We start from the raw sequence: 27,151 nt of genomic DNA, 5'->3' as shown, positions 1-27,151 counted from the left end.
ATGTGTGGCATTGCAAGGGTACAAAGAAGACTCCTGCCATAATGTAGCCCTGCCAGGCCAATGAAGGTTTCAGATGCATTAGGAGTAGCCTAAGGTTGTGCTGCAACTTAGTCGTGTTCACTTGCATGTCTTCGATGCACAGGCCATTTTAGCTCAGACATCGGGAGTACGTTGTCACTGAACTGCTCAATGTATTACAGCAGCTGTCACTCTGTCATTGGTCCAGGGCAAGGTTTGCAAGCAGACATTTGGCTTTACAGAGGTGTTGAGATTAGAACCAGAGTTAAAGTAAAAAGGCACCATTTTATTAGACAGATAAAACAAATGCAATCCATCTCAAACAATGAGGAACATTGAATACAACCTGACAGAGGCCTGGCAGCCAATAGTATAAATCAAAGGTTATGTACAGAAACTGTATCTGGGCAGCTCAGTCATCCTGAAGAAGGTTATTAAAAACACTTTCAGGCTTCCCTGGCTCAACAAGCTATTGTCCTGTTGTCTTTATCTGTTTGACGGTTACCTTGGCCCATTCCGGAATCTTCCCCATCAGCTTCCTCTTCAATGGTTTCTCCATCCTCCTATATCACCTCTTCTGCCAATGTTTCCCCCGTGTGATGACAGAGGTTGTGCAGAGTGCAGCCTGTGACCACCATGTGGGACACTGTGTCTGGGGTTTACTTCACCACACTGATTGATTGATTGTTCCAGTCATTGAAGCCTCCTTTTCAGCAGGCCTGTGGTGTATCCTACAATAGGTAAAGTCACCATAGTCTTACCAGACCATAAGGCTGCTCTCTCATTTGAGAGAGATAACTGGTGGTGGTTTCAACCTGAGGGTTACCACGCCTCAGGTGAGGGGAGAGATTGGGAAGGAGAGTCCTTCATGGTAGCCTCAGCTGTACGTATGCTGTTGGTGTCATTCTGCATTGCCAACCAACCATCTAGCCAACTCAGCTAAACCGATTCTCATATATGGCCCTCGTGGAAGCATGATCAGCATTGTATCTCTCCTCAGCCTCATTCTAAGGATTGCTGAGAGGTGTTATCAGTCAGGTTTGAAGGAGATATCCCGAGCAATGATCCTTGTATGGACTGAAAGCCTTTGAATGATGTTGGTACCTCTGAGAGGACCAAGATCTGAAGGTCATGACAGCTCCCTGGATGCAAAACATTATCTGGCCAGCGTGGTCGAAAATGATCTCCAAAATTGCAGAAATGGAATCCTTTCCTATTGATGAAAACTTAGTCAGTGATAAGATGCTGTGATTGTTCAGTGATGTAATCAAATGAGCTCTGATCCTGTGGAAAACTGGTAATGACAGCAAAATCTAAACTCCAGCCACCTGACTCTCCACAACAAGTGATAAGGAAGTGATCAGGTGCAATTTTGCAAAGGAAGTATCAGTGACTTCCGGAATGCACTTGTGAATTAACACCTGTATAATGCCACAGAGGTCCCCAGTAGTTCTGTGAAACAATCCATTGCCAAAGAAATGCAGAGCAGCTGCTATTTTTATGGTTACCAGAGTTAGATTACCACTCAGTACTTGCTGCTGCAGAATCTTGTCCAGCTACTAACGTAGGTACCTGATGATGATTCAGGACATCCTGAAGCACCTTCTATACAGAGGCCTATACATCCCATTTCACACCAGCGTTCTGCTTCAGTGTAGTGGCTCTTGTTCTACTCATTCTACCTCTGCAGGATATATGGCAGCCAGTGGCAATTGCTGTTCTTGTAGTAGTCTTCAGCAATTCCTTTGGAGCAGTACGAGACAAAGAGGAACGGTAGGCTTGATCTACATCAAGGCCTTTTACTTTCAGATAACCTGTGTAAGCAGTAAGTGGAAGCACACAGTCCTATTCATTGGATTAGATTAGATTAGATTACTTACTGTGTGGAAACAGGCCCTTCGGCCCAACAAATCCCCACCGACCCACCGAAGCGCAACCCACCCAGACCCATTCCCCTACATTTACCCCTTCACCTAACACTAGGGGCAATTTGGAATGGCCAATTCACCTAAGCTGCACATTTTTTTTGGACTGGGGGAGGAAACCGGAGCACCCGGAGAAAACCCATGCAGACACGGGGAGAATGTGCAAATTCCACACAGTCAGTCGTCTAAGGCGGGAATTGAAACCGGGTCTCTGGCGCTGTGAGGCAGTAGTACTAACCACTGTGCCACCGTGCCCCCCATGGGGCACTTCACCACTGCCATTCTTCCCCATAAAGCTCTAGGTTATGACCACAGATGTTGGTCGCTCTCCTGATGAAGTCTGCGACCAGCATGTCCTCAGTGATTCAACACTGCTGCATAGCCTGAAAAAATGCCTGCCCAATACCAATATCACAGGAGCTTCAAGATATCAACTAAAGATGGATTATCTTCCAACCTAGCAATACCCTTTCCAATGTGTGGTAATCACCTGTCCTAAGTAATGTTGACCCAAGAAAGCGACAATGTGGCATTGTCATGAAGCAACTGCAAACACCATTCCCCCCAATCAACCAACTTCCAATCCCCTCCCTCCTCTTTTCCATACCATTTCCTCCTCTCACTCTTTCCCGTCACCTTTCTCGCCTCATCCCTCTCTTTCACTCACCCTATTCCCCCCCCACTTTAGTGTGAGGCTTCTAGAAACCCCACGGTGCTGAAGCTGGACTGTCAGTCCATCAAGTTCAAACCGACCCTCCAAAGACCAAGCCACCACCACCCCCCCCCCCCCCCCCCCAACCCATCCTATCCGTGTAACTCTGCATTTCCTGTGGCTAACCTATCTAACCTGCACATCTTTGGACTGTGCGAGGAAGCTGGAGAACCTGGAGGATACCCACGCAGACACGGGAGAATGTGCAAACTCCACACAGACGGCCTCATGAGGGTGCAATTGAACCTGGGTCCTTGGCGTTGTGAGGTAGCAGTGCTAACCACTGAGCTACCGTGCCACCCTATTGTTCTCTCTGAAATTCTCACGGTATTCCAGTTGGGTTCAGTGACAATCCAGGGACGCTTGCTGCCTCCAGCCTCCTGTAATCGGAAAACTTACAACAAATGTGAAGCCAAGAAATATTTACATAACTTTACTGGAAGGAGAAAAGTGTCTGAACTTACAAAGACTGGAGGCAGAGAAATAGGTTTGTGGCTGTTATGCAGTTGAGTGTTCGAAGTATTGAGTATCTCGATTGGGCAGAAGTTATTTGTGAAGCCTGAGTTAATTCCTGCAAGTTCTGTAAATAATGAGATGTAAATGCGAGCAGTGGAGGCTCTCAAAATCTGCTGGGGGAAGGTTCACTCACCTTTTGAGGGAGGAAAACTTAATTGCTACAGGTTATCTTGAGAATGTAAGTCTGATTTTTTGGAATCTCACCCAATCATGTTCTCATGCCTGCCATTCTTTTCACCACCTCTTGTAGCAGAAAATTGTAGTCACAGATAAAGTACATTTACTCAGGCAAACATCACAAAGCAAAAGAGCTGAAGTAGAGAAAATAAATATGGTAAAGCATTTTCTCCTTACCTTCTATTTAAATTGATGCCATTAGCTTGGAACATTGGCCTCCAATTCTGTGGTGCCCACATGCCTGAATTATGCAAGCAGGAACAATCCAGTGGATGGAAAGTCTACCATTAATCCCTACGTAACTTCTCCTAACCTGATCCTGTCTTTATATGACTTAAATAAGCCAGTTGTCATGAAAGTGACATTACCTGTGATTTAGTGGTGATATCACTTGGCACTATCACTGATTGGATGAAAAAGATAATTGTAACCCAAATTTGGATAAACTAGTGAGGTGCAGGCACCATAGGCAGGCAGCATCATATCCATAGTGGAAAAAGGTTGACTGGACGCCAGGAAAGAAAATTACTTACTAGCTTTTGGAAAAAGCCATGGGGAATGGACTAACATTGGAATAGGGGTGAATGCATAAATCACAAGGAGAGGTGTTTAGAAGCAAATGTGGGGCTAAAGGCCAAAGAAAGAAAAAAATAATGAGCAAAAAGGTAAATGAGATTTTTTTTTAAAGCTACATCTTTCATTTATAGATATAATCAACTTGATCAGAGATATCATTACACACCTCTGGGGCAAGGGGGACTTAAATCTATGAGTCTCAAGGCAGAGAGACTATCACTGCACCACATTTCCCCTAAAGAGTACTTAGTTTTTTCCACACTTAAGAGCACTTAATGATGTTTTCCTAATCGACCTCCCCAGAGGTTATGACACACTTTTGGCGTAGGTGGGACTTGAACTACGGTGTCCTGACTCAGAGGTAGGGACGCTACCACTGTGCCATAAACAACTTTGTGGAATCCAAAATGCATGTTGTATGTAATTCAATATAAAAGAGATAATCAAGACCAACTGAAATGGGTGATTGATGATAAAATTAAAATACCAGGCTGTAGAGCCCTCAGAAGGGTATTCCATTACAAAGCACTTCGGTGAGTGATGACATGTGGGTGATCAGCTGCTATAGTTGGGAATGTTTTGATGTATGCAACTGAAACTATATTTTGAGATCAAGATTGGAAAATATATTTACATATTTTTTGTAATTGTAATAGAATCACATCAGCAATGGAGAGCTCAGAATTAGAATTTTGTAGCACAAAAGGTCATACAGCCCACCATAACTATGCCACTTCTCTAATAGAACTACCCATTTAGTCCTGGTCTGTCATTTATCTTCCATGCCTTCTAAAATTTCCTGTTCCAAATACTTTTACCTTTTAAAATCTATTGTGCATGCTTTAAACAGGGTAATATTATTCCAGATCAGTACGACCTTTTTAAATGAACAGGACACTGATCACCAAAGGGAAGAAAATGAATTAGCCAAGTCCAGAGCTAAAGAAAGGATTGCTTCCTTGCTCATACTGTCAACTGCCAACATTATCAGCAACAATTCTGCATTTATTCTTTTATGGTGAGCCATGTATGGGATTAGGTTCTTCTGATCATGTTTTAGTGTTCTCAAAAGGAAAGTGACACAAAAATATTCCACATTAAAAGAGAAGATTAAGGTCTTTCCCAGAAATTGCTAAGGTGAGAAGGAAGTATTCATGAATGTGCAAGCTAACTTCATTCTCACCAAACCAACAAATAAAAATTGCAACAGAGATCAATGTGATTAACTGGAGCATCATTGAATGTTACAGCAGACAAACAGATCACTCAACTGTTGAACAAGGTTGGTAGTTTTCTCCATGAGTTAAGCCTACTAGCATGCTTGTTCCCCATTGAGTTTAACATGCTTTTCTTCAATCAACTATTCCTTTGAAATAATTTGTGGCCAATGTGGCAATCAATTTTGTTTTTTTTTGACATCAGCTTTGTATAAAGCAATTTTTGTAACATTTCCTTTGTAGTTTATTAACGTTTGATTTGAAATGAGAAGAACCAATTATCCACCCCAATATGAATTAGTCATCTCGGTTATTGAAGAACAACTCCCTAAGCAATTCACCTGCATGAAGACATTTGTTGAGTGGAAGCAATGTGGGATGGCAACTGAAGTCTTGCTGAGTTTATTTCTGGATGGTGAAACTCATCTACAGTTTTTGATGGAAGCAAGAGGAAAGAATAGCAGACTTAATTTCTCTTTTTAAATAAAAACAAACAGGCTTGCATTAATAAACATGCGTTAAAGACAGATTACCCTTTTGTAACCACTTTGAGCTATCAAACTTTTGATTTAGCATCGCTTGCTGGAATAATCATAACTCATTGGAACTCAGACAAGTATTACTAATGATATAATGATAGCCTTTAAGGAAATGTCAACAATAAGCTGTTGTAACTGCTAGACCAGGGTTTCTTTGCTGTCAATGACACAGGCATTTTTTAAATAGATATTTATAAAGAGTTGGAGATTTGTTAGTGTTTGTTGGTCAGCATAGACATTAGATTAGATTAGATTAGATTAGGTTAGATTAGATTAGATTACTTACAGTGTGGAAACAGGCCCTTCGGCCCAACAAGTCCACACCGCCCCGCCGAAGCGTAACCCACCCATACCCCTACATCTACACCTACATTTACATTTACCCCTTACCTAACACTATGGGCAATTTAGCATGGCCAATTCACCTGGCCTGCACATCTTTGGACTGTGGGAGGAAACCGGAGCACCCGGAGGAAACCCACGCAGACACGGGGAGAACGTGCAAACTCCACACAGTCAGTCGCCTGAGGCGGGAATTGAACCCGGGTCTCAGGAGCTGTGAGGCAGCAGTGCTAACCACTGTGCCACCGTGCCGCCCACATGATGGGCTGAAGGGTCAGATTCTATGCTGCATGACTCTATGATATAAATAACTTCACAGCTTGATAGTTCTACATATCTTGTTCATATTCACATAAAAGTTGAGTCTTTAAGATTAAAATTTTACTCAAAAGGTCGTCAACTCTTGCAGCACTTCGGAGAGGTTGGAATCTCCTCTTTCTTGTTACCACACAACCTGAGATGCGAGGTCAAGACTGTTCCCATCAACCCTGTCCCACAAAGTCATTTAAGAGGAACCCAAAGATATGAGTACAGGCAAAACGAATTGAATAACCACCAACAATGGTGCACTAATCTGTTTTTTACCAGCACAAGCTTGACTCCTTCAGCTGGGACTGGGTGGTAGATAGGGATTTTTTGGGATTTTTTTTGTCTCTTAAACAAGGTATACGAAACATGAATTATTTTCCAACCAAGCATCGGCATCTACTTTTACATGACAGCTACTCTTAATCAACACAAATTCTAAACAATCAAACCATCCACACTGCTATTTGAGGACACTTGCTAAAATGAAAGTGCAGTTTGTTTGAACTCAAAGTACAAACTGGCTTGCAATATTTAGACTTTCCACATTCATGAATTGTGCTCTGTACCCTTTCCCCAACTGGTGAAAATGGGAACTGTCAGATATGGGGGAATGACATTAAATCCAGATCCCACCCATCATTTTGGAAAATGTATGGAGTTCCATAACTCTGGCAAAGATCTTGTCCTGAGTGTTGCAAATCACAATCGTTAAGCCACATTGAAGTATACCCAATGAATTATTTGTAAAAATTATACCTTGCATGATTTAGTTAAATCAAAATGTCTATCAATTTTGAGTGGAAGTAATTGCTATTCATCAAGTCGGATGCTTGTCAATAGTAAGGACAATTCCACCTTATTAAGGCATCCTATTGTGTCTAGTTTAATCAAATCTGCATATGTTTCCGATGTTGATAAGCTGAACTCGTGATAATCTGGCACTTGGAAAAACCTTGGAAGATACTGATTCAACACCATGTAGGTCCAAGCAATACACAAGATCAAAAGCTTTTAAAGTACAACATAATCCATTGGCAGAAATCCATTTTGTCACTTGGAATGTTCAAGGGAAATATCAGAAATCCAAGGAGTAGACTGGATTAAATTCTAATTGGAACAATTGGGAACAAAGTATATTAAGTGCCAAAAGAAATCTGTGTTAAAGATTACTGACAACAGCGAGACTGTGTGTTTAAATGATAGAAACTCTTCTTTCCACTTAAAATTGATAAAGCCTTGCAGTATAGGGCAAATGAAGTAGCAGAATTATTAAATAGTGACTTTACATTTTTCTTTGCCCAGGAAAATTTGGAAAATGTTGACAACTCAGATAATAAAATGTCAGAAACAGCAGAGAAGCAAAACGGCATTAAGAGACTAAAAAAGGTAAAAGAAAGGCTTGTGTTTATACGGCTCTTTACTTAGCAGAGATACCAAAAAGCTACTCATGCACAACGTGGTCGAAATTGGATCTCACTACTTTACTGTAAAAGCCATAATGTAGCTACAGCAAGAGCCAATTCTAGGAACCAATGGCCCTCTCACAAACTATGACTGGCCATTGTGTGAGGCCGTTTTTTCAAGTACCCTAGGTGACCATATAAAAGAGTTGTAATACTCCTGAGACATAGCCTCTGCTTTAGATAACTGCTAGGGTTGCTTCCCAACTCCAGGTTACCTATCTTAAGAGACCTTGCCAAAATTATATAGATTCTGGATTAGTGGTGCTGGAAGAGCACAGCAGTTCAGGCAGCATCCGAGGAGCAATAAAATCGACTGTTCGGGCAAAATCCCTTCATCAGGAAGGGCTCTTCCAGCACCATTAATCCAGAATCTGGTTTCCAGCATCTGCAGTCATTGTTTTTACAAAATTATATAGAACTGAGTGGAGCAGGCTTGAGAATTCTGAAGGAATCTTGGGTGGTGGATAATTTTTGTTTAAAGTGTATAAAGTGGGAAGTGGAAGCAGCAGGTAAGAGCAGTATCTGCAGTGTGAATCAGAGCAACGCAAAGACAAGCAGGGACACAGCATTGGAGCTGTTGAATGGAGTGAGACTAGCATCGGGTATAAAAGCATCGTTGAGGCAGTGGGAAATCTGCGGGGAAAGAATGACACCAGTAACCAGGATAAAAGCAGCACTAAAGCAGAAGAAACACAGCAGAGAAGCAATGGGAAAGATCAGTACCAGTAGCAGAGAAAATAGTAATTATGGGGGGAGCAGGAGCATGGGTGGTGGTTAGGGGGTGGGGTGGTGGTGGTGAGAAGGGGAATAAGTGTGACCTGCAGCACAGATGAAAGGAATGGGTGGAGCTGGCAAGAGTGTGGTGGGGGAATCACCAACAAGAACCAACACAATGCGCAACATCACAGGGAAGTAGATTGGTCATTGAATGAAAAACACCAAGAACTGAGGTGTTGACTTAACACAAAGGGGGAATCTGGAACAGCTTCAGAGTCAAGAACAGCACAGAAAGAGGCTGGGTCAATGAGTCACAACAAAAACCATAGTCCAGACCTTTGATGGTGACATTATAGCAGTGATGAGTCTTTGCTGAGTCCCTATCTATTCAGCGGAGCCTGGTTTCTAATCATCTTAGCCGTGCCCAGCCTGGATTGTAGTTGGTGTGCAACAGTCAACCCACTTTCAAAGAACCCAGGCATCTTCTACCCCCTCAAGATGAAGTTTGGCATCTGGAACATCAGAACCCTTATGGAGAACCTCAGCAGAGACAGCCGAGAACATCGGAGCATTATTATGACTTGGGAACTCCAACGCTATGACATTGACACCATTGCCCTGAGTGAGATATGGCAGGCAGCAGAAGGCCAGCTCAAAGAAGACATTTCCTTGACACCATCTTTGAAAAAGATAAATCTGATGAAGAGTGCTGACCCCATCAGGTTGGTTTGACAATCAAAATGAACCAGTTGACTATCTCATAGAGCCCCCATTATTGGGTAAGCAGACGCCTCATTACCCTGTGGTTCACTTTGACCTAGAAACAGTACACACCCCAACCCTGAATGCAACAAATGAGCCCAAAGAGGAATTCTACTCCAACCTTGATAAGTCTAGTGTCTCAAAGGAAGACACCCAATTCTTCAAGTTGATTTCAGTGCCAAAATTGGAAATGCCACAGACCTTTGGAAAGGAAGGTGTAGGGAACATAAACATCAGTGAAGTCCTCGTCCTGACAAAATGTCTAGAGCATGATCTGGTAATATTAAAAATCCTACTTATCAGATAAATGCAAGACCTCATGGCAAAATCTTCCCTCTGGACATTGACACCTCCTTGACCAAGTCATAGTCCGAGTGAGGGAACCACATGAATATTCTTAATATTTGTGCATAACAGAAACTGGCCATTGCTGAACTGAGCCATTGCCTAATCTGGTCTACCATCTCTTAAAGTCTGGGCCATAAACAGCAACAGCACTTTTGCAGGAAATTCAAATCATAAGGGGCATGGATAGGATAAATAGAGAAAGTCTTTTCTCTGGGGTTGGTGAGTCCAGAACTAGAGGGCATAGGTTTAGGATGAGAGGGGAAAGATATAAGAGGGACCTAATGGGCAACTTTTGCATGCAGAGGCTGATGTGTATATGGAATAAACTGCCAGAGGAAGTAGTGGAGGTTGGTATAATTGTGGCATTTAAAAGGCAATTGGATTGGTATATGAATAGGAAGGGAGGGATATTAGAGGGATATAGGCCAAGTGCTGGCAAATGGGACTAGATTAGGATAGGATATCTGGTTAGCGTGGATGGGTTGGACTGAAGGGTCTGTTTCCATGCTGTACGTCTCTGTGACTCTTTGACTCAGTGTGAAAGGACTCAATGATTCTGCGAAAGTGCCTCAATCATCATGGATGCACTCAATAAACAGGGGCCACAGAATGTCCACAGTGCCGGATCTGCACTTAAGTTCATTGCAGACAGTACCTGTGAGGAGATTTCGGGTTATTGTACCAGGTGATATCAAGCCTGGATTGACAATAATGACTTTGAGGTTCAGGAGCTTTTAAACAGCAAGGTATTCCTGAACAGGAACCATAACCCAATATTCAAGCATGTCTGTGGACACAGAAAGGCTGAGGCCCAACAAAAGAACCAATGACTTCAAGAAGGGATGGTGGCCAGAAACCATGCAGAAAATACAGAACCTACAAACACTTAGAACATGTGTGGATTCTTCATCAAATCAAGCACCTACCCCACTGATAGCTAAGAACAGAGTGGAGGTCATCAAGGACAGAGAGGCAGTGAGTGCTTATTATTCAACGATTATCTCAAGCAAGTGTCAGATCTTGACATGGGTGCCCTTAACCACAAACCACAGCATCCTATTTGTCACCATCTCAGCATAATCCCAACCCAAAATGAGGTTTAAAAAAAAGCTATCCAACAGTTGAGAACCAACAAGGCCATTGCATTCCGGGAATCCAAGTCAAAATACAAAAGTACACTCGAAGTACACTTTTGGCCTGTATGCAAAACCTTCCTCTTCACCTGGAATGAGAAGAACATGGCAGAGGAACTTGGAGACATCATAATTGTGACCACCTCATCTGCAAGAAAGGAGATAACAGCAATTGCAGTAACTACAGTCAGGTATCCCTGCATTCTGTCACACAGAAAGTTATTGCAAAAATTCCCCTCAATTGCCTCAACCCAGTGGCTGAAGAGTTACTAGTGGAGTCATCAATGCTAATTCTATCAGTCAAGAGTTGTTGTGATCCCAAGTACTGTTATTACTGGATAAATCACATCCCAAACTGAAATCTGGCTTGAAGGATCACACTTTATTTTGTGAGGCTGCCTTTCATTGAAGCACAAGCAGATTCGGCAGATTTAGCTTTATCAATAAAACAGAAGTTCATTTCACAAAATAAATAAAAATAAAATGGAATAAGCCAAACTATTTATATATCCTAATTTGGAAGATTTCAAAACACTTGGTAAAATATAATCCCATCAACACCACTTTTCAGGATTCATACCAGAGGACGTCCCCTTCACTATCACATTCTCAGTTTGAATTAACTATTTTTTAATTGCTGGTTTTCAGAGTTCAATAGCCTCTTTCTTGATTATTCACACAATTAAATTTTGACTTTCTCAGCTTTAAATAGTCCCATCAGATTTCTAACTGCACACTTCTGGTCTGGAACTTTCAACCAAAACCCCTACACTGAGTTAATTTACTTCCTAACTGTTCTGAACTAACTCCTTTCTGAAAATTCTTCCATCTAATGTCAATCAGGATTTTTGCAAACTGACCCCCCAAAAAAACTTGCCAAGCTAAGGGTTTTTCCCTTAAGAAAAAAAATTCTGATTCTTCTAAGCCAAAAGCAAGCTCACCCCATCATAAAACTCTCACAATACAAATTAATTCCCATTGTCAATCCAGGAAATTGCTGACTTCTCCTGGTTTAAAACAAATCATGGCCCCAGAAATCCTGACAAGTTAATCATTAAACCCCTCATATGCAAAATCTGAAACCAATATGCCACTAGTTCAAAATTCAAACTCTAAAATAAATTGTATTAATATATTTATGCTTAAGCAGATTACTTATGTCACAAAGTGAACATAATCTTCACAGCAACATAAATTCAAGAAAAGAACAGCAGCAATCTTTTACTTAGCATTTTTAGATCCCTCAAAAGTGTTTGACTCTGTCAACTGTAGGGGTGGGGGAGTGACAGTGAAGCATCTCCACTTAATTTGGTCATCTTGAGAAGTTCATTGCCATCAGCTGCCTACTACAGACATGATGCAAGCCATAATCCTTAGCAACAGATCCACTATGTAAATGTGCAAACTGGGATGAAAACACACTCCTGTAATTTGCTTGCCACAACACTTGATCTACCTTGATGAACCTTCCAGCTGGTATATAACTAATCTAGTGGACAAGTGGAAAACTGTACAAGTTGTGTCACCTCTGGTAGAGAACCAAGACCATCCAAGCCTCTGTTATTGAGCTGGAATATGTAGATAACACTCACTTGTGCCCACATTCAGAAGCTGAGATCCAATCTGTCATTGATGCTTTCAAACTTGGGCAAAACATCCAGAAGTCAAAGATCCTCTATTATCCTGCTCTCACTGCACAACATTACTCCTAACTGTCCAGATCCATGGTGATCAATTTGACAATGTGGATCAATTCTGTGGAGAGTTCATACCTTGGAAGTTTCCTCTCAACAAAGGTGAGTATTGGCAATGAAATGTGACCTTTGACTATCTGAGAACCAAAGTATTTGCTTTCAAAGACTTCAGGCCCAGGCCTAAGTTCATGTTCTACAGGGAACAGTGTTCCAAGCCCTACTATATACATTAGAGAAATAACCAATGTGCAGCAGATACCCCAAATGTGTTGAGAAAAATCAGCAGATGTGCTGCCACAGAATCTTGTAAATCCATTGGCATAATAGATGCTTCAGTACCACTGCCCTCTCACAGGCCAGCATGCCAGTAACAAGCCAATGGCTGTAGTCTATCAGCTGGGTGAGCTATATCATCTGCATGTTTGACATGAGACTTCCAAAAGAAGCTCCGAGTTTCATGACAGCAAATGGTTACCAGGAAGGCAGAGGAAATGCTTCAAGGATGTCCTCAAAATCTCCCTGAAAAATGCAACATCCCCACCAACTTGTTGGAAGCTTGATTCCAAGGCTGTTCAAACTGAAGAAGAAGAGAAAGCTGTGAAGGAATATCTGACAGACCCAAGTGGAGATCAAGCACAAAGAGTGAAGACCTGAGCATCCCATTCATCTGCCTCAGGAAACACAACCTGCCCAAACGCTGCAGGGTGTACAGCTCTAGTACTAGTCTACTTACTCACCATAGGATCCCCAACACCAAAGTCTGCCTCAATCTTGTGGGACTGTCTAAGAAAAAGAGCAGGCGTGTATCCCATCTCACAGTGTTCTCGATCATGCCCTACGACTCCTCAGACAGCACATTCTAAACCCACAGCCATTACCATCTGGAAGGACAAGGGCAGCAGACACATGGGAGCACGAGCACCTGTGAGTTCCCCTCCAGGCCACTCACCAACCTGACTTGGAAATAAATCCCCATTCCTCACTGTCACTGGGTCAAAATCCTGGAACTCCCTCCCTAACGGCATTGTGGACATTTTGACATAGGGAGCAGCTCACTCTAAGTTCTGTGCTTTTGACAAGTGGCATGGTGAGTTTCTTGCTAGGCAGCAGTGAGTTGCTAGTTAATGAAGATCATTGCTTGTAAAAAGGCTTGTTGATAGACTGACCTGTCTGACTGATACTCAACTTTCAACATGCTAACTAGAGCAGAGCAGGCTCGACATTGGCAATGCTCAACATGGAAATCAAAGCAGGGATCTTGCAAATTCAGTTCGGCTCTTGCTCGGAAGGACCTCCGTGTCATGTATGACTAAACAGAATCTCAGGGCACGGTCCACAGGCATCAGCCACATACAGCTCTCATCCACAGACTTTGGCATCTTACCTTTGCCAACCTTTCATCCACATCATGTCACCTCTCTGTTTCACTGGTAGGGCCCTCTGGAAGCAGAGACCTACATTGCCGGACACATTAGCAGTTAGCATTGAAAAGCTGCTGCAAAGACACTTTGTACACGGGGCAGGGACCCAGCTCATGGATTGGATATGGCTTTATCCTTCTCTCTTCACCCTCACTCACTTAGTGCCTACCTGCAAGCTCAAAGCATCCATGCCATGCCTTGTGCTACCACTTAGTACAGTCACACAATTGGGCAGCTTGCCTTGCTGCCCAGTAGTCCTCAGTCAAGAGGGTGAACATCTTGCTGTGTTTTATGTCAATCACACACCTTCACCATGTGCCTGCAGTTTTTAAGCAAACACACTGCATGGCACACCAGCAGGCAGCCGGCTCTCAGAGGCCTGGGGGAGAGGGGGGAGTAATTCTCACCAAAGTCCATGGAGGTACCTGTCAGTCAGGGGGTCCCAGCACACAGTAAGTCATAGGCAACCTCCTGTACACTGTAGAGGGCATAAACCTATAAGGTCCCTTTGACTTTCCATCACCTTCCACTATTTAGGTTGCATCTCCCTGCTCCAGTCTGACCAACCTCATTTCGCCACAGAGGCCACAAAAAAAAGGATGTTGGAGGAGAATGGCCAGTGTTGTCAGAAGCATCCAGAGCTCTGTGTCTGCCTTGTTCCTCTTGTTTCTAGATGATGCAATGGTCTCCCATCACAGCTATCTCTCTATCGATCATCATCTGAGGCCTTAAGTTGTGTCACATGCTGGAGCAATGACATTTGGGGCCACACAGCAAGCCAACAACTAGGTGAAAGCAGTGACATTTCTTTAAAAAGTGCAAAAGAATGTACAGTGCATTGTCACTTATGTCACCATGGTGCCCTGTTACGACACTGGGTAAACTCCCCTGCTAATTTAAACCAGCAACACAGAAAAGATTTACCCCATGTGGTAAGCTGTGAAAATTCGAGAGGCAAAGAACTAACCCAAAAGTCACTATTTAAAAGTAAAAATTAACAACTTTTTTTTAATGTCTAACAGAGAATAACTAACTGACAACTAATTACAACTCCTAACTCTCATCTATCTTTCACTTTCCTCTCTCCAATACTGGCCTGATAAAACCCCTGATTAAGACTTACAAAAAATTCAAATTTCAAAACCAGCCCGCTGTCGAATCTTCTCTGTGTATTTTCCTCTGTTGATTTGCTCTCCAGGTTGGTGTTGATGTTTTTCTGTGCAAACTCCTTCTCCTGACAGGTACCTCTCAGAGAGCTCTTACCAGCAGCCTACATCTGTTGGTCTTTGGGCAGTTCTCTTTGCCACTCTAGGTAACTGTTCAAAATGTCTGATATTTATGCCCCAAAACATTGGATAATTTCATTGGTTTTAATATTGTCAAAATACCAAATTCAAACTGGATTAGAGTTTAATATCTTGGGGCATAATTTAAACTGATTGGCTGAATTCAAATGTGTTTTTGTATCCAAGGAACACAGCTCTTAGCTCGTTGTTTGACCAAATGTTACATTGTTACCTTGTTCAGAACAATTGGTGCTATGTCAGGTGCTATTAGCTTTTCAACTCTCTTAAAGGTACAGTACACCTTCATAACAGCCCTCATATGATTATCTTTGTCCTAACCCTCCCACTATGTCTTAATGCACTCCTTGGATACTGTAGCTGAATTGGAAGCAGCCTGCTTTATAAGGTGGCAGATTCTGAGCTTTGATGGGAGCTGGGTGCAGTAACAGAGAGAGAGTGAGCATAAGGTAGCAGAGAGAAGACTGTGGCACTTACTCTGGCAGAGCAGAGAAGGTCATCAACCTTTTTTGTGGCTGCTCCCCTGTACTGTGAAAATGCCATTGATCCAGGTGGCCACAATGGACCAGCTGCCAGAGTTTGACTCCCTCTGCCAATCCTCCAGAAAGAGGATTCCTGTCCTTTGCACCACACCCTTGTCACGGTCCTCTAGTTCCCTGCTGGACCGTCATGGTGCCCTCTGCCTCTGCTCCAACATCTTCAGGTTTTGTCCATCAATGAGCAGGGTAACTTCGGAATGCCATCCAGGTGCATAGCACCCCTTTAAAGAAAATGCAGGCACAAGGGATTCTGATCTTTCAGCAGGTATCTACTAATTTGTGAATTGTTCTGGGAATGATCAGTGTTAAATGAAACCAGATCGAGACGTGATGGATGCCATGGGGCAGGGTTCATAGCTACCGAAGCAAGCTTGTTACAATACAGCGAGAAAGCTTGCAGGACCTTGTGGCAGAAAACCCTCCAAAAAACTTGACACAGCTCAAACTCAGTCAAAGAAACGTAAGATTCCGCCCTCTGTTTCTCTCTCCACAGATGCTGCTGATCTGACTGAGTTCCCCTAGCAATCTTTTTATTAGTTTTTATCAAATTTAAGCACATTATAGTCTCAGATCTTAGAGAAGATTTGAGCTGAAATTAGCAAATTTTATTCCCTTAAGGTCCTTACATTTAAAAGCAATTACAGTACTTGGTCTTTTTAAGTAACTGATGTAATCATGTAATTTTTTTGAAAAAGTACACATGGGTTTGGTTTGATTAAGATGTGTTCTGGAGACATCTTTGAAACTGTCTTCAAATAATTGAAGGTGGGAAGTTGGAAAGATGTATATTCTTAAAAGGCTGTCAGCTGGATCGAAAAGGAGAGGTCATGCTATTTGATCTGGTACAATTTTTGAAAAATGATAACATATTTTGGCAATTCTTCCTTAATTAGACCTTGACAGATTAGTTGACCTGAGTCCAAAAATCCCAATTTTCTCAACTGTAAATTGAGTTGGAGCATGATTGTTTTGACGTATATAGTAAATAGTAGGTGGTATCAAGAGAATCAATGGTAAAGTGCACAGATATCTTGATCAAAGATCATGCGATTATCAATTTAAAGCCTATACGTGAATTTCAACATTTACTCTGGAACTCAATATTAGACACAGTACCTCAAGTGAAACCTAACCAAGTTTCTGTGTAACCTTGTGACTTTTGTACTCTATGCTTCTGTTGACCAAGTGAAGGACCAGCTAAACCTTTTTAACAGCTTTCTATGCTGTCCTGTCACCTTCTGAGACTGGTGGTTGTAAGTGTATCTGGTCCTGTAGCCATTAATTTGATACTGTATCAATCTTCATACTTCTCTGCCTCTCCCACTTTAGAATTCCAGGCTTACCCTTTTGTTCCATATTATCTGTAATATACCTTGCATGTTTTAATTAAACCAGAACACCCATCAATATTGAATGGAAACAAGCACCATTTATTACCTAGAATGACAATGTGACAATTAGAGCTGATTGATTGCTGGCACTGCCTGTTGTTCTTCATTTCATTAAGTCTGCACATGTATACAACATTGATGAACTGGACTAATGTGAGTGATCCTTTGCACTTTGAACAATTTTAGGAGACCGTGCTCTCTAATACCATGCAGGTTGACTGGAGCAATGAAGAACTATTATAGCTATAAAAAATACAATATTGACAGAAATCTAATTTGTTACAAGCCCTTACATGGGGGATGTTAAAGAATAGAATTTGGGATAAACGTGAGTATTTCAGAAGATCCAAGCAATCAAATAAACAAAATAATTTAACAAATTCTTAAACATGGGTGAGAACAACTGAATGCAAATAAATGAAATGCAGAAAGAAATATGAAGTGCAATATTACTAAGAAATAAATGTCAATCTGTACCAAAACAAAATAAATTCTTGTTCCATTTAAAATCAGTAAGGAAACTGGGATCTCGGAAGACTCAATGAGCTGAGTTACTAAATTGTGGCTTTACATCTGTCTTTGCCCAGACAAGAAAGGAAAATGTTGACAAGTCAGATAAAATATCAGAAACATCAGAGAACGAGCAAGATGGTAGCAATCTAAACAAGGTAAAAGAAAGATGAGCTTTTTATTTTACGTCATACCTACTGGGTATATTTCAAAACTGCACATAAACCCAGGTAGAAACTGGGGCTCACCGCGCTGATATTAAATTGTGAAATTGTCAACATGTAACATTTGTGCTTACCCAAACTGTGTCATCCAACTTAAAAAAAAAAGAACCACAAATGCTAGAAATTTGAAACACAAACAGAAACTGCTGGAAACACCCAAAAGGTCTGGCAGCATCTGTGGAGAGAAAGTAGAGTCAATGTTTCGGATCCAGTGACCCTTCTTCAGAATTGAATGGAGAACTAATTGAAAAGTAAAGTAGGGTTGCTGGACCAGAAATGTTAACCCTGCTTTCTCTACACAGATGCTGTCAGACCTGCAGAGGTTTTCCAGCAATTTCTGTGTTATGTCGTTTCTCAGACATGCTGGTGGCCTGGCGAAACAAAACTGACCAAAATCTGATTGACAGGCTGAGGCCTATGTGTCAAAGTGGGATGGAGATGAATGGACCGTGACTGAAATTTTTCTTCGAATTCTTGGGCAGCTAGCTGAGTTTTGTTTTTGCAGGGCACGATAAAAAAAGTAAGCATCCATACTCATTTTCTTGGTGATCTGATAATTGAGGTAAATAATCTGCAAATATAGATCTTACTGTATATAGGTGTGCATTTTTTAATGTATATTCGGGGGAGGGGGAGAGGTGTGGTGATGAGTGTCACTGGATGCCAACATTTATTATCCATCTCTGATTGCCCTTGAGAAGGTAGTGGTGAGCTGCCTTCCTGAACTGCTGCTGTCCATTTGAAAGTTAGGGAGAGTGTGCCAAGATTTGGCTGCAGTGATATTGATGGTCGCAATCTAAACAAGGAACAGTGATATATTTCGAATCAGGATGGTAAGTGTCTTGAAGGGGAGCTTGCTGATTGTGGTGTTCCCATGCATCTGCTGCTGTTGTCCTCCTAGACCATACAGGTCATGGGTGTAGAAAGTACTGACTCAGGAGCCATGGTGAATTTCTGCAGTGCATCATGTACACATTTCTGCTATTAAGTGTGGGTGGTGGAGGAACTGGATGTTTGTGGATGTGGTGCCAATCAAATGGGCTGCTTTGCTTTGGATGGTGTCTAGTTTCTTGAGTATTGTTTGAGCTGTGCTCATCCAGGCAAGTGGGGAGTAGTTCCTTACAGATGGTGGACTGGCCTTTGGGAGTCAGGAGGTGAATTACTTGCTGCAGGATTTCTAGCCTTTGATCTGCTATTATTTGACACCCTTTTCAGGCCTTCAAGGAATTCCTACCCCAATGAACTAGTTTTGAAATATAATGCCTGGCAGGTAGATACTTGCAGCAACAAGTTATCAGGAGGATGACCATCTTTTGTGGGTGGAGATTTCAAAGGAATTCTTTGCTTCTTTAAAAAGTTCCTTAACACTACAATAGTGGGCTAGAGACCCATACAGTCATAGAGTCAGAGAGATGTACAACACAGAAACAGATCTTTCAGTCCAACTCATACATGCCGATCAAATATCCCAACCCAATCTAGTCCCACTTGCCAGCACCCACCCCATATCCCTCCAAACCCTTCCTATTCATATACCCATCCAGATGCCTTTTAAATGTTGAAATTGTACCAGCCTCCACCACTTCCTCTGGCAGCTCATTCCATACGTGCACCACCCTCTGCGTGAAAACGTTGCCCCTTAGGTCTCTTTTATAGCTTTCTACTCTCACCCTCAACATTATCCTCTAGTTCTGGACTCCCCCACCCCAGGGAAAAGACGTTGTCTATCTACCCTATCCATGCCAGTCATGATTTATGTTTTGTTTGAAAGATTATAAATCAGATGGTGTAGCAGTGGAATATCATCCTAGATTGTGGGCTCAAACCTTTTAAATCATTGAGCAAAGTTGACATTAACAGTTCTAAAAAATGTTTCTGACAGAATAATTAAATGGGTTGTCTTGATGTAAGAACATACCACATTTAAACAGCATATGCTCAGATTTAAAGTTGGCGTTGGCTGATGCAAAAAGAAAGACCTGTATTAATGTAGCACTTTCATGATGGCCTGACATCTCAGCACATTTACAGCCAATTCAGTATTTTGAAGCCACTGTTATAGAGTAGGAAATCCAGCAGCCAGTTTGCACTGAGCAAGTTCCTACATCATAGTGTGATCATGGCCAATCTGGTAAAAAAAATTAACTGATACAAAGTCATTCACAGGTCTTCGAAAGAGAGAAATGTAATCATTTTTTAAAAAGTAAAACACTATAGCCTAATTTTTGTTGGATCAGGTAAGGATAGAGACAGATGACAGAAAAAGAAATGATGTCAGTATCAGACCTCATACCTCTGGTCCCCACAGCAGGGAACTGAAGATGTCTACGTGACTAATTGGCTGGATTAGGAAAGTTAAGTAACTCCTTCCCGTTCAAGGGTCCTGAAATGTTCATGGGGAAGTAGCAGGGACCATATAAGGTGGAACAGGGGTCACTCCGACCTTGGATAACTTTGTTTTTGGTTGTGGAAAGCAGAAGATTTGAAGAAAATCTGTCCTGGAGTGATGAAATTGTAATGCCATGAACATTTCCATACTTTATCATAAGTTCCAACTCACCGCTGGCTTGATAAATTTGAAAGACCAGATGCTTTTATTTTTAAAACTGTGCAAAATAGAGAGCGACGGCTGCTGAATCAGACCAAACATGACTCATTCCTTGGTGTGTCACCACTAAACTGTCTGCCATTTCCGAATCTATCTCCAGTAAACCCCTCACCTCCGTCAAACTCAGAAACTTTGTTTTTTGCTGAGAGCAGGTTCCCCACTCAAAAGGCCCGATTTTAGCTGAGGAAGCAGGATTTGGAAAGAAGTTTGATTTTTGAGTTTGAGTATGCTCAGATACTGTTCTCGGAAAGTCTTTGAAACAATCTGCAGTGTTTTAGCATGTGAGAAATTGCAAATGCTGAACTTGCTAAAAAGAAGTCATGCTAGTTATATCTGTGCAGTTGTTCAAAGATTTATCTGGCATGCTGGTCAAGAGAAATTAGGCTTAAATTGCATAGTTGGATTTTAATGAACCTACTAATGAGCTTTCATTGGCAACTTGCAGTTACAACTAAGGTTAGATGATGCTATTAAGGCTGACAAAGAAATTTGTCAACAGTGAAAAAAATGAATACAAATCAGGCACATTGAAACAGGGGTGAAAAGTAGCCATGGTTGTTGAATTAGTGCTCCTTTTAATAATTTAACAAGTTGGACAAAATCTTAGAGCTTGAAGAATTTGTCAAAGTCAGTGTTACAGTAAATAATAAATAGAGACATGATCAAGGTTTTTGGATATAGATCTTTTCGGTTAAGAATCAAATGAGAGAATGTGTTTAATGAACCAACAGCACTCTAGATCATCACAAACAAAGCTTACATATATGGTACTTTCAATGTAATAAAACATCCCAAGGTGCTACAGAGGACTGTTAGAAAAATTTGACATCAAGCCATGTGTGCAAACTTTGGAGGGGATGTTCAAAGAATTTCTAAATAGCTTTAAAGAATGAAAAAGAGACAGAGAAGATTGGAAAGGGAAATTTGAAGCTTAGGTCCTTAGTTGCAGAAGGCACAGGCACTGGTGGAGAGGTTTAAAGTTAAGAATGTTTAAAAGGTGAGAATTAGAGGAGCCTGGACATTATAGAGGCATTTAGAGATAGGGAGAGATTAGGCTGTGGAGGAATTTGAAAACTGGGATGAGTTTCGTCAAGGGCAGGTCGTGTCTCACAAACCTCATTGAGTCTTTTGAGAACGTGACCAAGCATGTAGATGAGGGTAGAGCAGTTGACGTGGTATACATGGACTTCAGTAAAGCCTTTGATAAGGTTCCACATGGTAGGCTGTTGAAGAAAATGCAGAGGCATGAGATTGAGGGTGATTTAGCAGTTTGGATTAGAAACTGGCTTTCTGAAAGAAGGCAGCAAGTGGTGGTTGATGGAAAATATTCAGCCTGGAGTCTGGTTACTAGTGGTGTGCCACAAGGATCTGTTTTGGGATCACTGCTGTTTGTCATTTTTATAAATGACTTAGACGCAGGCATAGGTGGATGGATTAGTAAATTTGCAGATGACACTAAAGTCGGTGGGGTAGTGGACAGTGTGGAAGAATGTTACAGATTGCACGGGACTTGGATAAACTGCAGAATTGGGCTGAGAGGTGGCAAATGGAATTCAATGCAACTAAATGTGAGGTGATGCACTTTGGGAAGAATAACAGGAAGGCACAATACTGGGTCAATGGAAAGATTCTTGGTAGTGTGGATGTGCAGAGGGATCTTGGAGTCCATGTACATAGATCCCTGAAAGTTGCCACCCAGGTGGATAGTGCTGTTAAGAAGGCATACGGTATGTTAGGTTTCATTCATAGAGGGATTGAGTTCCGAAACCACAATATCATGCTGCAACTATACAAAACGCTAATGCGGCTACACTTGGAATATTGTGTACAGTTTTGGTCCCCATATTTTGAGAAGGATGTGGAAGCATTGGAAAAGGTGCAGAGGAGATTTACCAGGATGTTGGCTGGTCTGAAGGGAAGGTCTTATGAGGAAAGGCTGAGAGAATTGAACCTGTTCTCATTGGCAAGAAGAAGGCTAAGAGGGGATAAGATAGAGACATACAAGATGATCAGAGGATTAGATAGGGTAGACAGTGAAAGTCTTTTTCCTAGGATGATGATGTCAGCTTGTACAAGGGGGCATAGCTACAAATTGAGGGGTGATAGATTTAGGACAGAGGTCAGAGGCAGGTTCTTTACTCTGAGAGTGGTAAGGGCGTGGAATGCCCTACCTGCTAATGCAGTCAACTGAGCCACATTAGGGAGATTAAAGCAATCCATAGGTAAGGACATGGTTGATTTTGGGATAATGTAGGGGGACAAGCTGAGAATAGTTCAAAGGTCAGTGCAACATCGAGGGACGAAGGGCCTTTCTGCGCTGTATTGTTTTATGTTCTATATTCTAATTTTAAAATCAAGGCATTAATTAACCATGAGCTAACGTGGATTAATGATGGAGGGATGAACGAAAAACAGAAGTTGCTGGAGAAACTCAGCAGGTCTGGTAGCATCTGTGGAGAAAAAGGGGAATTAATGTTTTTGGTCCAGTGACCCTTTTTCAGTATTCTGAAGGGTCACTGGACCCAAAACGTTAACACCCATCACTACTGTATCACAGATGCTACTGGAATTGTTGAGTCTCTCCAACAACTTCTGTTTCAGATTTCCAGCATCTGCAGTTCTTTATTGTATTTTAGTAAAAAAAGTCGTCACATGATGCCAGGTTATAGTCCAACAGGTTTATTTTAAGTCACAAGCTTTCAGAGCACTGCTCCTTCATCAGGTGAAATGACACTTCTCTTGACGAAGGAGCTGCACTTCAAAAGCTTGTGACTTCAAATGTATCTATAAGATCTGTTGGACTATAACCTGCTGACATTAGACTTTTGATTTTATTCAGCCCAGTCCAACACCGACACTTCCATATTCACACATTTTGGTGATGGATAGTAGGTTAGTAGAGATTTGGTTTGAATTAGAACAGTAGGAACAGAATATGAATGATTTCAGTTTTATGGAGGGTAAAACATGGAAAACCAGCCAATCCATGGGAGACCAGCCAGAAGAAATTTGCAACAGGTAGATAGAATGAACAAGAAGGAGAAAATACTCTCCCCTAGTGGGAGAAATGTCATTAACAATAAAGCTAGATGAGAACAATGAAAATTAAGTTAAAAATGACACAACACCAGGTTATAGTCCAACAGGTATAATTGGAAGCACACTAGCTTTCGGAGCGACGCTCCTTCATCAGTTGGTTGATGAAGGAGCAGCGCTCCGAAAGCTAGTGCTTCCAAATAAACCTGTTGGACTACAGCCTGGTATTGTGTGATTTTTAACTTTGTACACCCCAGTCCAACACCAGCGTCTCCAAATAATGAAAAATTAAAAACCTGAATTTGTTAGATTTTTGTTAGGCAAGTGTATTTAAGGCTAGGGAATCAAGGTGAGCAGATGCAGTTAAGTTACAGATCAGCCATGATATAATAGAATGTCAGAACTGGTTTCAGGGACTGTTCTGTTTCTATATTCAAGTTTCAAAAGACACACAATTAATTTTAAACTTTTAATTTAAAGCCAGCCAGAAGCTACTCCATGTAAATAATCTTGAAATTACAAGTAAGGATGATGGGGAAGCTATTGAACTTGGTCATATAAATGGAAACACACAATTGCAATTCTACTGAGAGGAAAACAAGATCTGATGTAAATGAGGCTAAGAATGGCTGATCTGTGAGAACGTAACAAGCCTTTTCTATTTCAATCCTGTGGTCTTTTCTAGTCCAAATTTTCTAAATAATACTTACATGATGCTCAGAGGAAGAAGAAATGGCTAAGAGACCTTCATAGCTACAGAAGGAGTAATAATTTACTTAAAAGGAAAGTCTTGACTTTTCTGCTATGGCAACTTTAACCATCATATTTTGTAAAGTTATGTTGGTATTTCGAGTTGCCACATTCTAATGAGTTTTATTTTTCAGGTTCAAAACAGCGAAGACAAGGTTGATAAAATGTACTTGACCCCACCTCCGCCTGTGAAACAATTCCTCATCTCCCCTCCAGGGTCTCCTCCAGTTGGATGGCATCAGATTGAAGATGCAACTCCCACCATTAATTATGATCTTCTGCGTGCAATCGCTACACTTGGTCCAGGTGGGACATAGCATTATCCACAGAGTAGCATGAAGTGATTGTGCTTAAAGGTTTAGTGTGCCTGTGTTTATGTTATGTTTTTCTAAAAGGAAAATCCCAAACTCATGTAAAAGAGCATTACATATTATATATATATATATATGAACATAATCCCAAAACTAAATGTGGTGTGGCTGCTGTTATCTTTCTCAACACATGGCTGAGACAAACTTTTTCTTCTTTAGAGAATTAGATCCACGCCCTATTGATAAGAGTGTTCTAAACCCACAAAGTGAAGTCAACCTCTATCAACCAGCAACATGGGACTGCAAATGTGCCTGGGACATGGAGAAATATTGCCCACAAATATTTGTTGGCTGTAGACACTTTGCAACAATAGGTTATATTTATAATTAATGGATGCACAAAGGTTTTAAATGATGGCACAGATTTTCGCCATAACTGAGACTTACTCCATCTTGGCAAAAATGATAGAAGATGTTGGAAATCTGAAGTTGTGCCTCCAAAATTGGCATTTTCCATTTTTGTGGAAACAGGATTTAAGATGGATCATGGTTCAGGCGTGCATGCTCACGGAGGCAGCTAAATGGTTAAACGATCAGCTATTTGGGGTGGCATGGAGGTTCAGTGATGAGCATTGCTCCCTCACGGTGCCAGGGACCCGGGTTCGATTCCAATCTCGGGTGACTGTGTAGAGTTTGCACATTCTCCCAGTGTCTGTGTGGGTTTCCTCTGGGTGCTCCAGTCTCCTCCCACAGTCCAAACGTGTGCAGGTCAGGTGAATTGGCCATGCCCATAGTGTTGAGGGATGTGTAGTCTAGGAATATTAGTCAGGGTTAAACATTGGGGAATGGGCTTGGGTGGGATACTGTTTGGAGGGTCAGTGTGGACTTGTTGGGTTGAAGGGCCTGTTTCCACACTGTAGGGATTCTAAGATACCTCTGTTCAAATCAGATTTTAGATTCCTTCATGTCAGATACCAAGAATGTGGAGATTTAAATCTGATAAAAACAAGTCATAATACATTGTTTTAGAAAACCAGGGTACCTCTTTAGAGAGCTGAGATACCTCTGAGGACATAGCATCAGGACACCTTAGAGGTTGGGGGTATTGGTGAAGGAAGGAGTGTGCAGTTAATGTTGCACTGGGGAGAGGGTTAGGTATCCTTTGGAAATGGGAGGGAACCCGGGGTGAAAGGAGGGGTTACAAGGGGATGGTGTTGTCAAGTATTCTTTGGGTTTTTTAAACTGTAGAGAAGATTGTGTGTGAAAGGTACAACTTTTCAAAATGCATAAAAACATGTCAAAACCTGTCCAAGCAATCACAATGTATTTTCATGAGCCAGACCAATTTTGTCAAGCACTATGGAACTTTAAATAAGACAAATTTAGTTTTTTTCCAGTATGTGTGAGCACGTAAGGATGTGAGGTGAGCTGGTATGGCAGAGGAAGGGGGAACTAGTGGAGGATGGAAGTAGGCATTAACTTAATATAGGGGGTATATGGAATATGGGTAGAGGGATATTGAATTGCATACAAGGTATGAGAAGGGCCACAAGGATGGGTAAAGGAGCATAGGTGTATGAGAGAGCAGTGAGGAATGAGTTGAATTTTTGTTGGATGGGTTGACATGGAGAATATTTGAGGGTGGGGGAGGTGTGAGGGATGAGGCCTGGAGGAAGGTTTATATTTTATTCTTTCAATTTTAGTCTAGAGACAGGCAGACTTTTCACGCATCCTGACTTGGGAGCTATCAACCTCCTAAGCACCAAGCCTGATTCCCAATTCAAAATAGACAAACCGCAGGTAGTAGTTTATAAAGAAGAGGTCTCACAATTATGTGCACCCATTCTGGGAAAGAAAATTGGGGTCAATTTGTGATCACTGTATACTGTGTTTTCTTCATAAGAGGAAGATTGTTCACTATCTTGAAAGCCAAACGTTTTCTAAAGTTATTTTTTTAAAATCTATTGATTAGGAGCAATCGGGAACAAAGCTCTTGTCTCACAAGAAAGCATTCCAAATTAGGTTAGATTTGAGATGCGCTCAACTGACATCTCTTCTGAATGTATCTATTAAGTACCTGCTATTGGATGTTGCCCTAACACACTTATATTTTCAGTGCTGAGGTATAAATTGTCAACATTGTTTGAGTTTTTCTTTACACAAAGCAACAGGAAAAGTACTTCCTGTCAGATCTAATGCAATAAGATAAAAGGATCCAGATTTAAAATGATTGAACACTATACAGTAATGTTTTTCATTTCCAATGTCCCCTGTTTGTCCATAACTGCAGATTTTGTTTTTAAATTCACATGGTATTTTAGCCAGGCACTTATATAATTTATCATGTATGGGTGGTAAGGTGAGGTTCAAATCAGATCAGTTTATTATTACTTTAATTAATACAAATTGAACAAGTTAAATTTTTTTGCAATGTGTAGTGTGCAAACATATTTAGAACATAGAACATAGAACAAAACACTGCAGAACAGGCCCTTTGGCCCTCAATGTTGCGGTGGCCCATGAACTAATCTAAGCCCATCCCCCTACACTATCCCATCATCATCCATGTGCTTATCCAAGGACTGTTTAAATGTCCCTAATGTGGCTGA

General features: G+C 41.4%; 1 protein-coding gene across 5 annotated transcripts in view; it reads left to right on the top strand.

The window, feature by feature from the left end:
- Positions 1-27,151, top strand: part of LOC140453569 (calcipressin-3-like) — a 172,626-nt gene that overhangs the window by 130,790 nt on the left and 14,685 nt on the right. For 4 of the 5 annotated variants that reach the window (XM_072548366.1, XM_072548368.1, XM_072548367.1 and 1 more), the window contains 2 exons: positions 7,634-7,717; positions 24,366-24,537. In XM_072548366.1, coding sequence (XP_072404467.1) covers positions 7,634-7,717; positions 24,366-24,537 — 256 coding nt within the window. The remainder of the gene's footprint in view (positions 1-7,633; positions 7,718-24,365; positions 24,538-27,151) is intronic. The other variant, XM_072548370.1, reaches the window with a different exon arrangement.

Source organism: Chiloscyllium punctatum, chromosome 27, assembly GCF_047496795.1.
Source record: "Chiloscyllium punctatum isolate Juve2018m chromosome 27, sChiPun1.3, whole genome shotgun sequence".
Lineage (NCBI taxonomy): Eukaryota > Metazoa > Chordata > Chondrichthyes > Orectolobiformes > Hemiscylliidae > Chiloscyllium > Chiloscyllium punctatum.
This window is presented reverse-complemented; position numbering and strand designations above follow the sequence as displayed.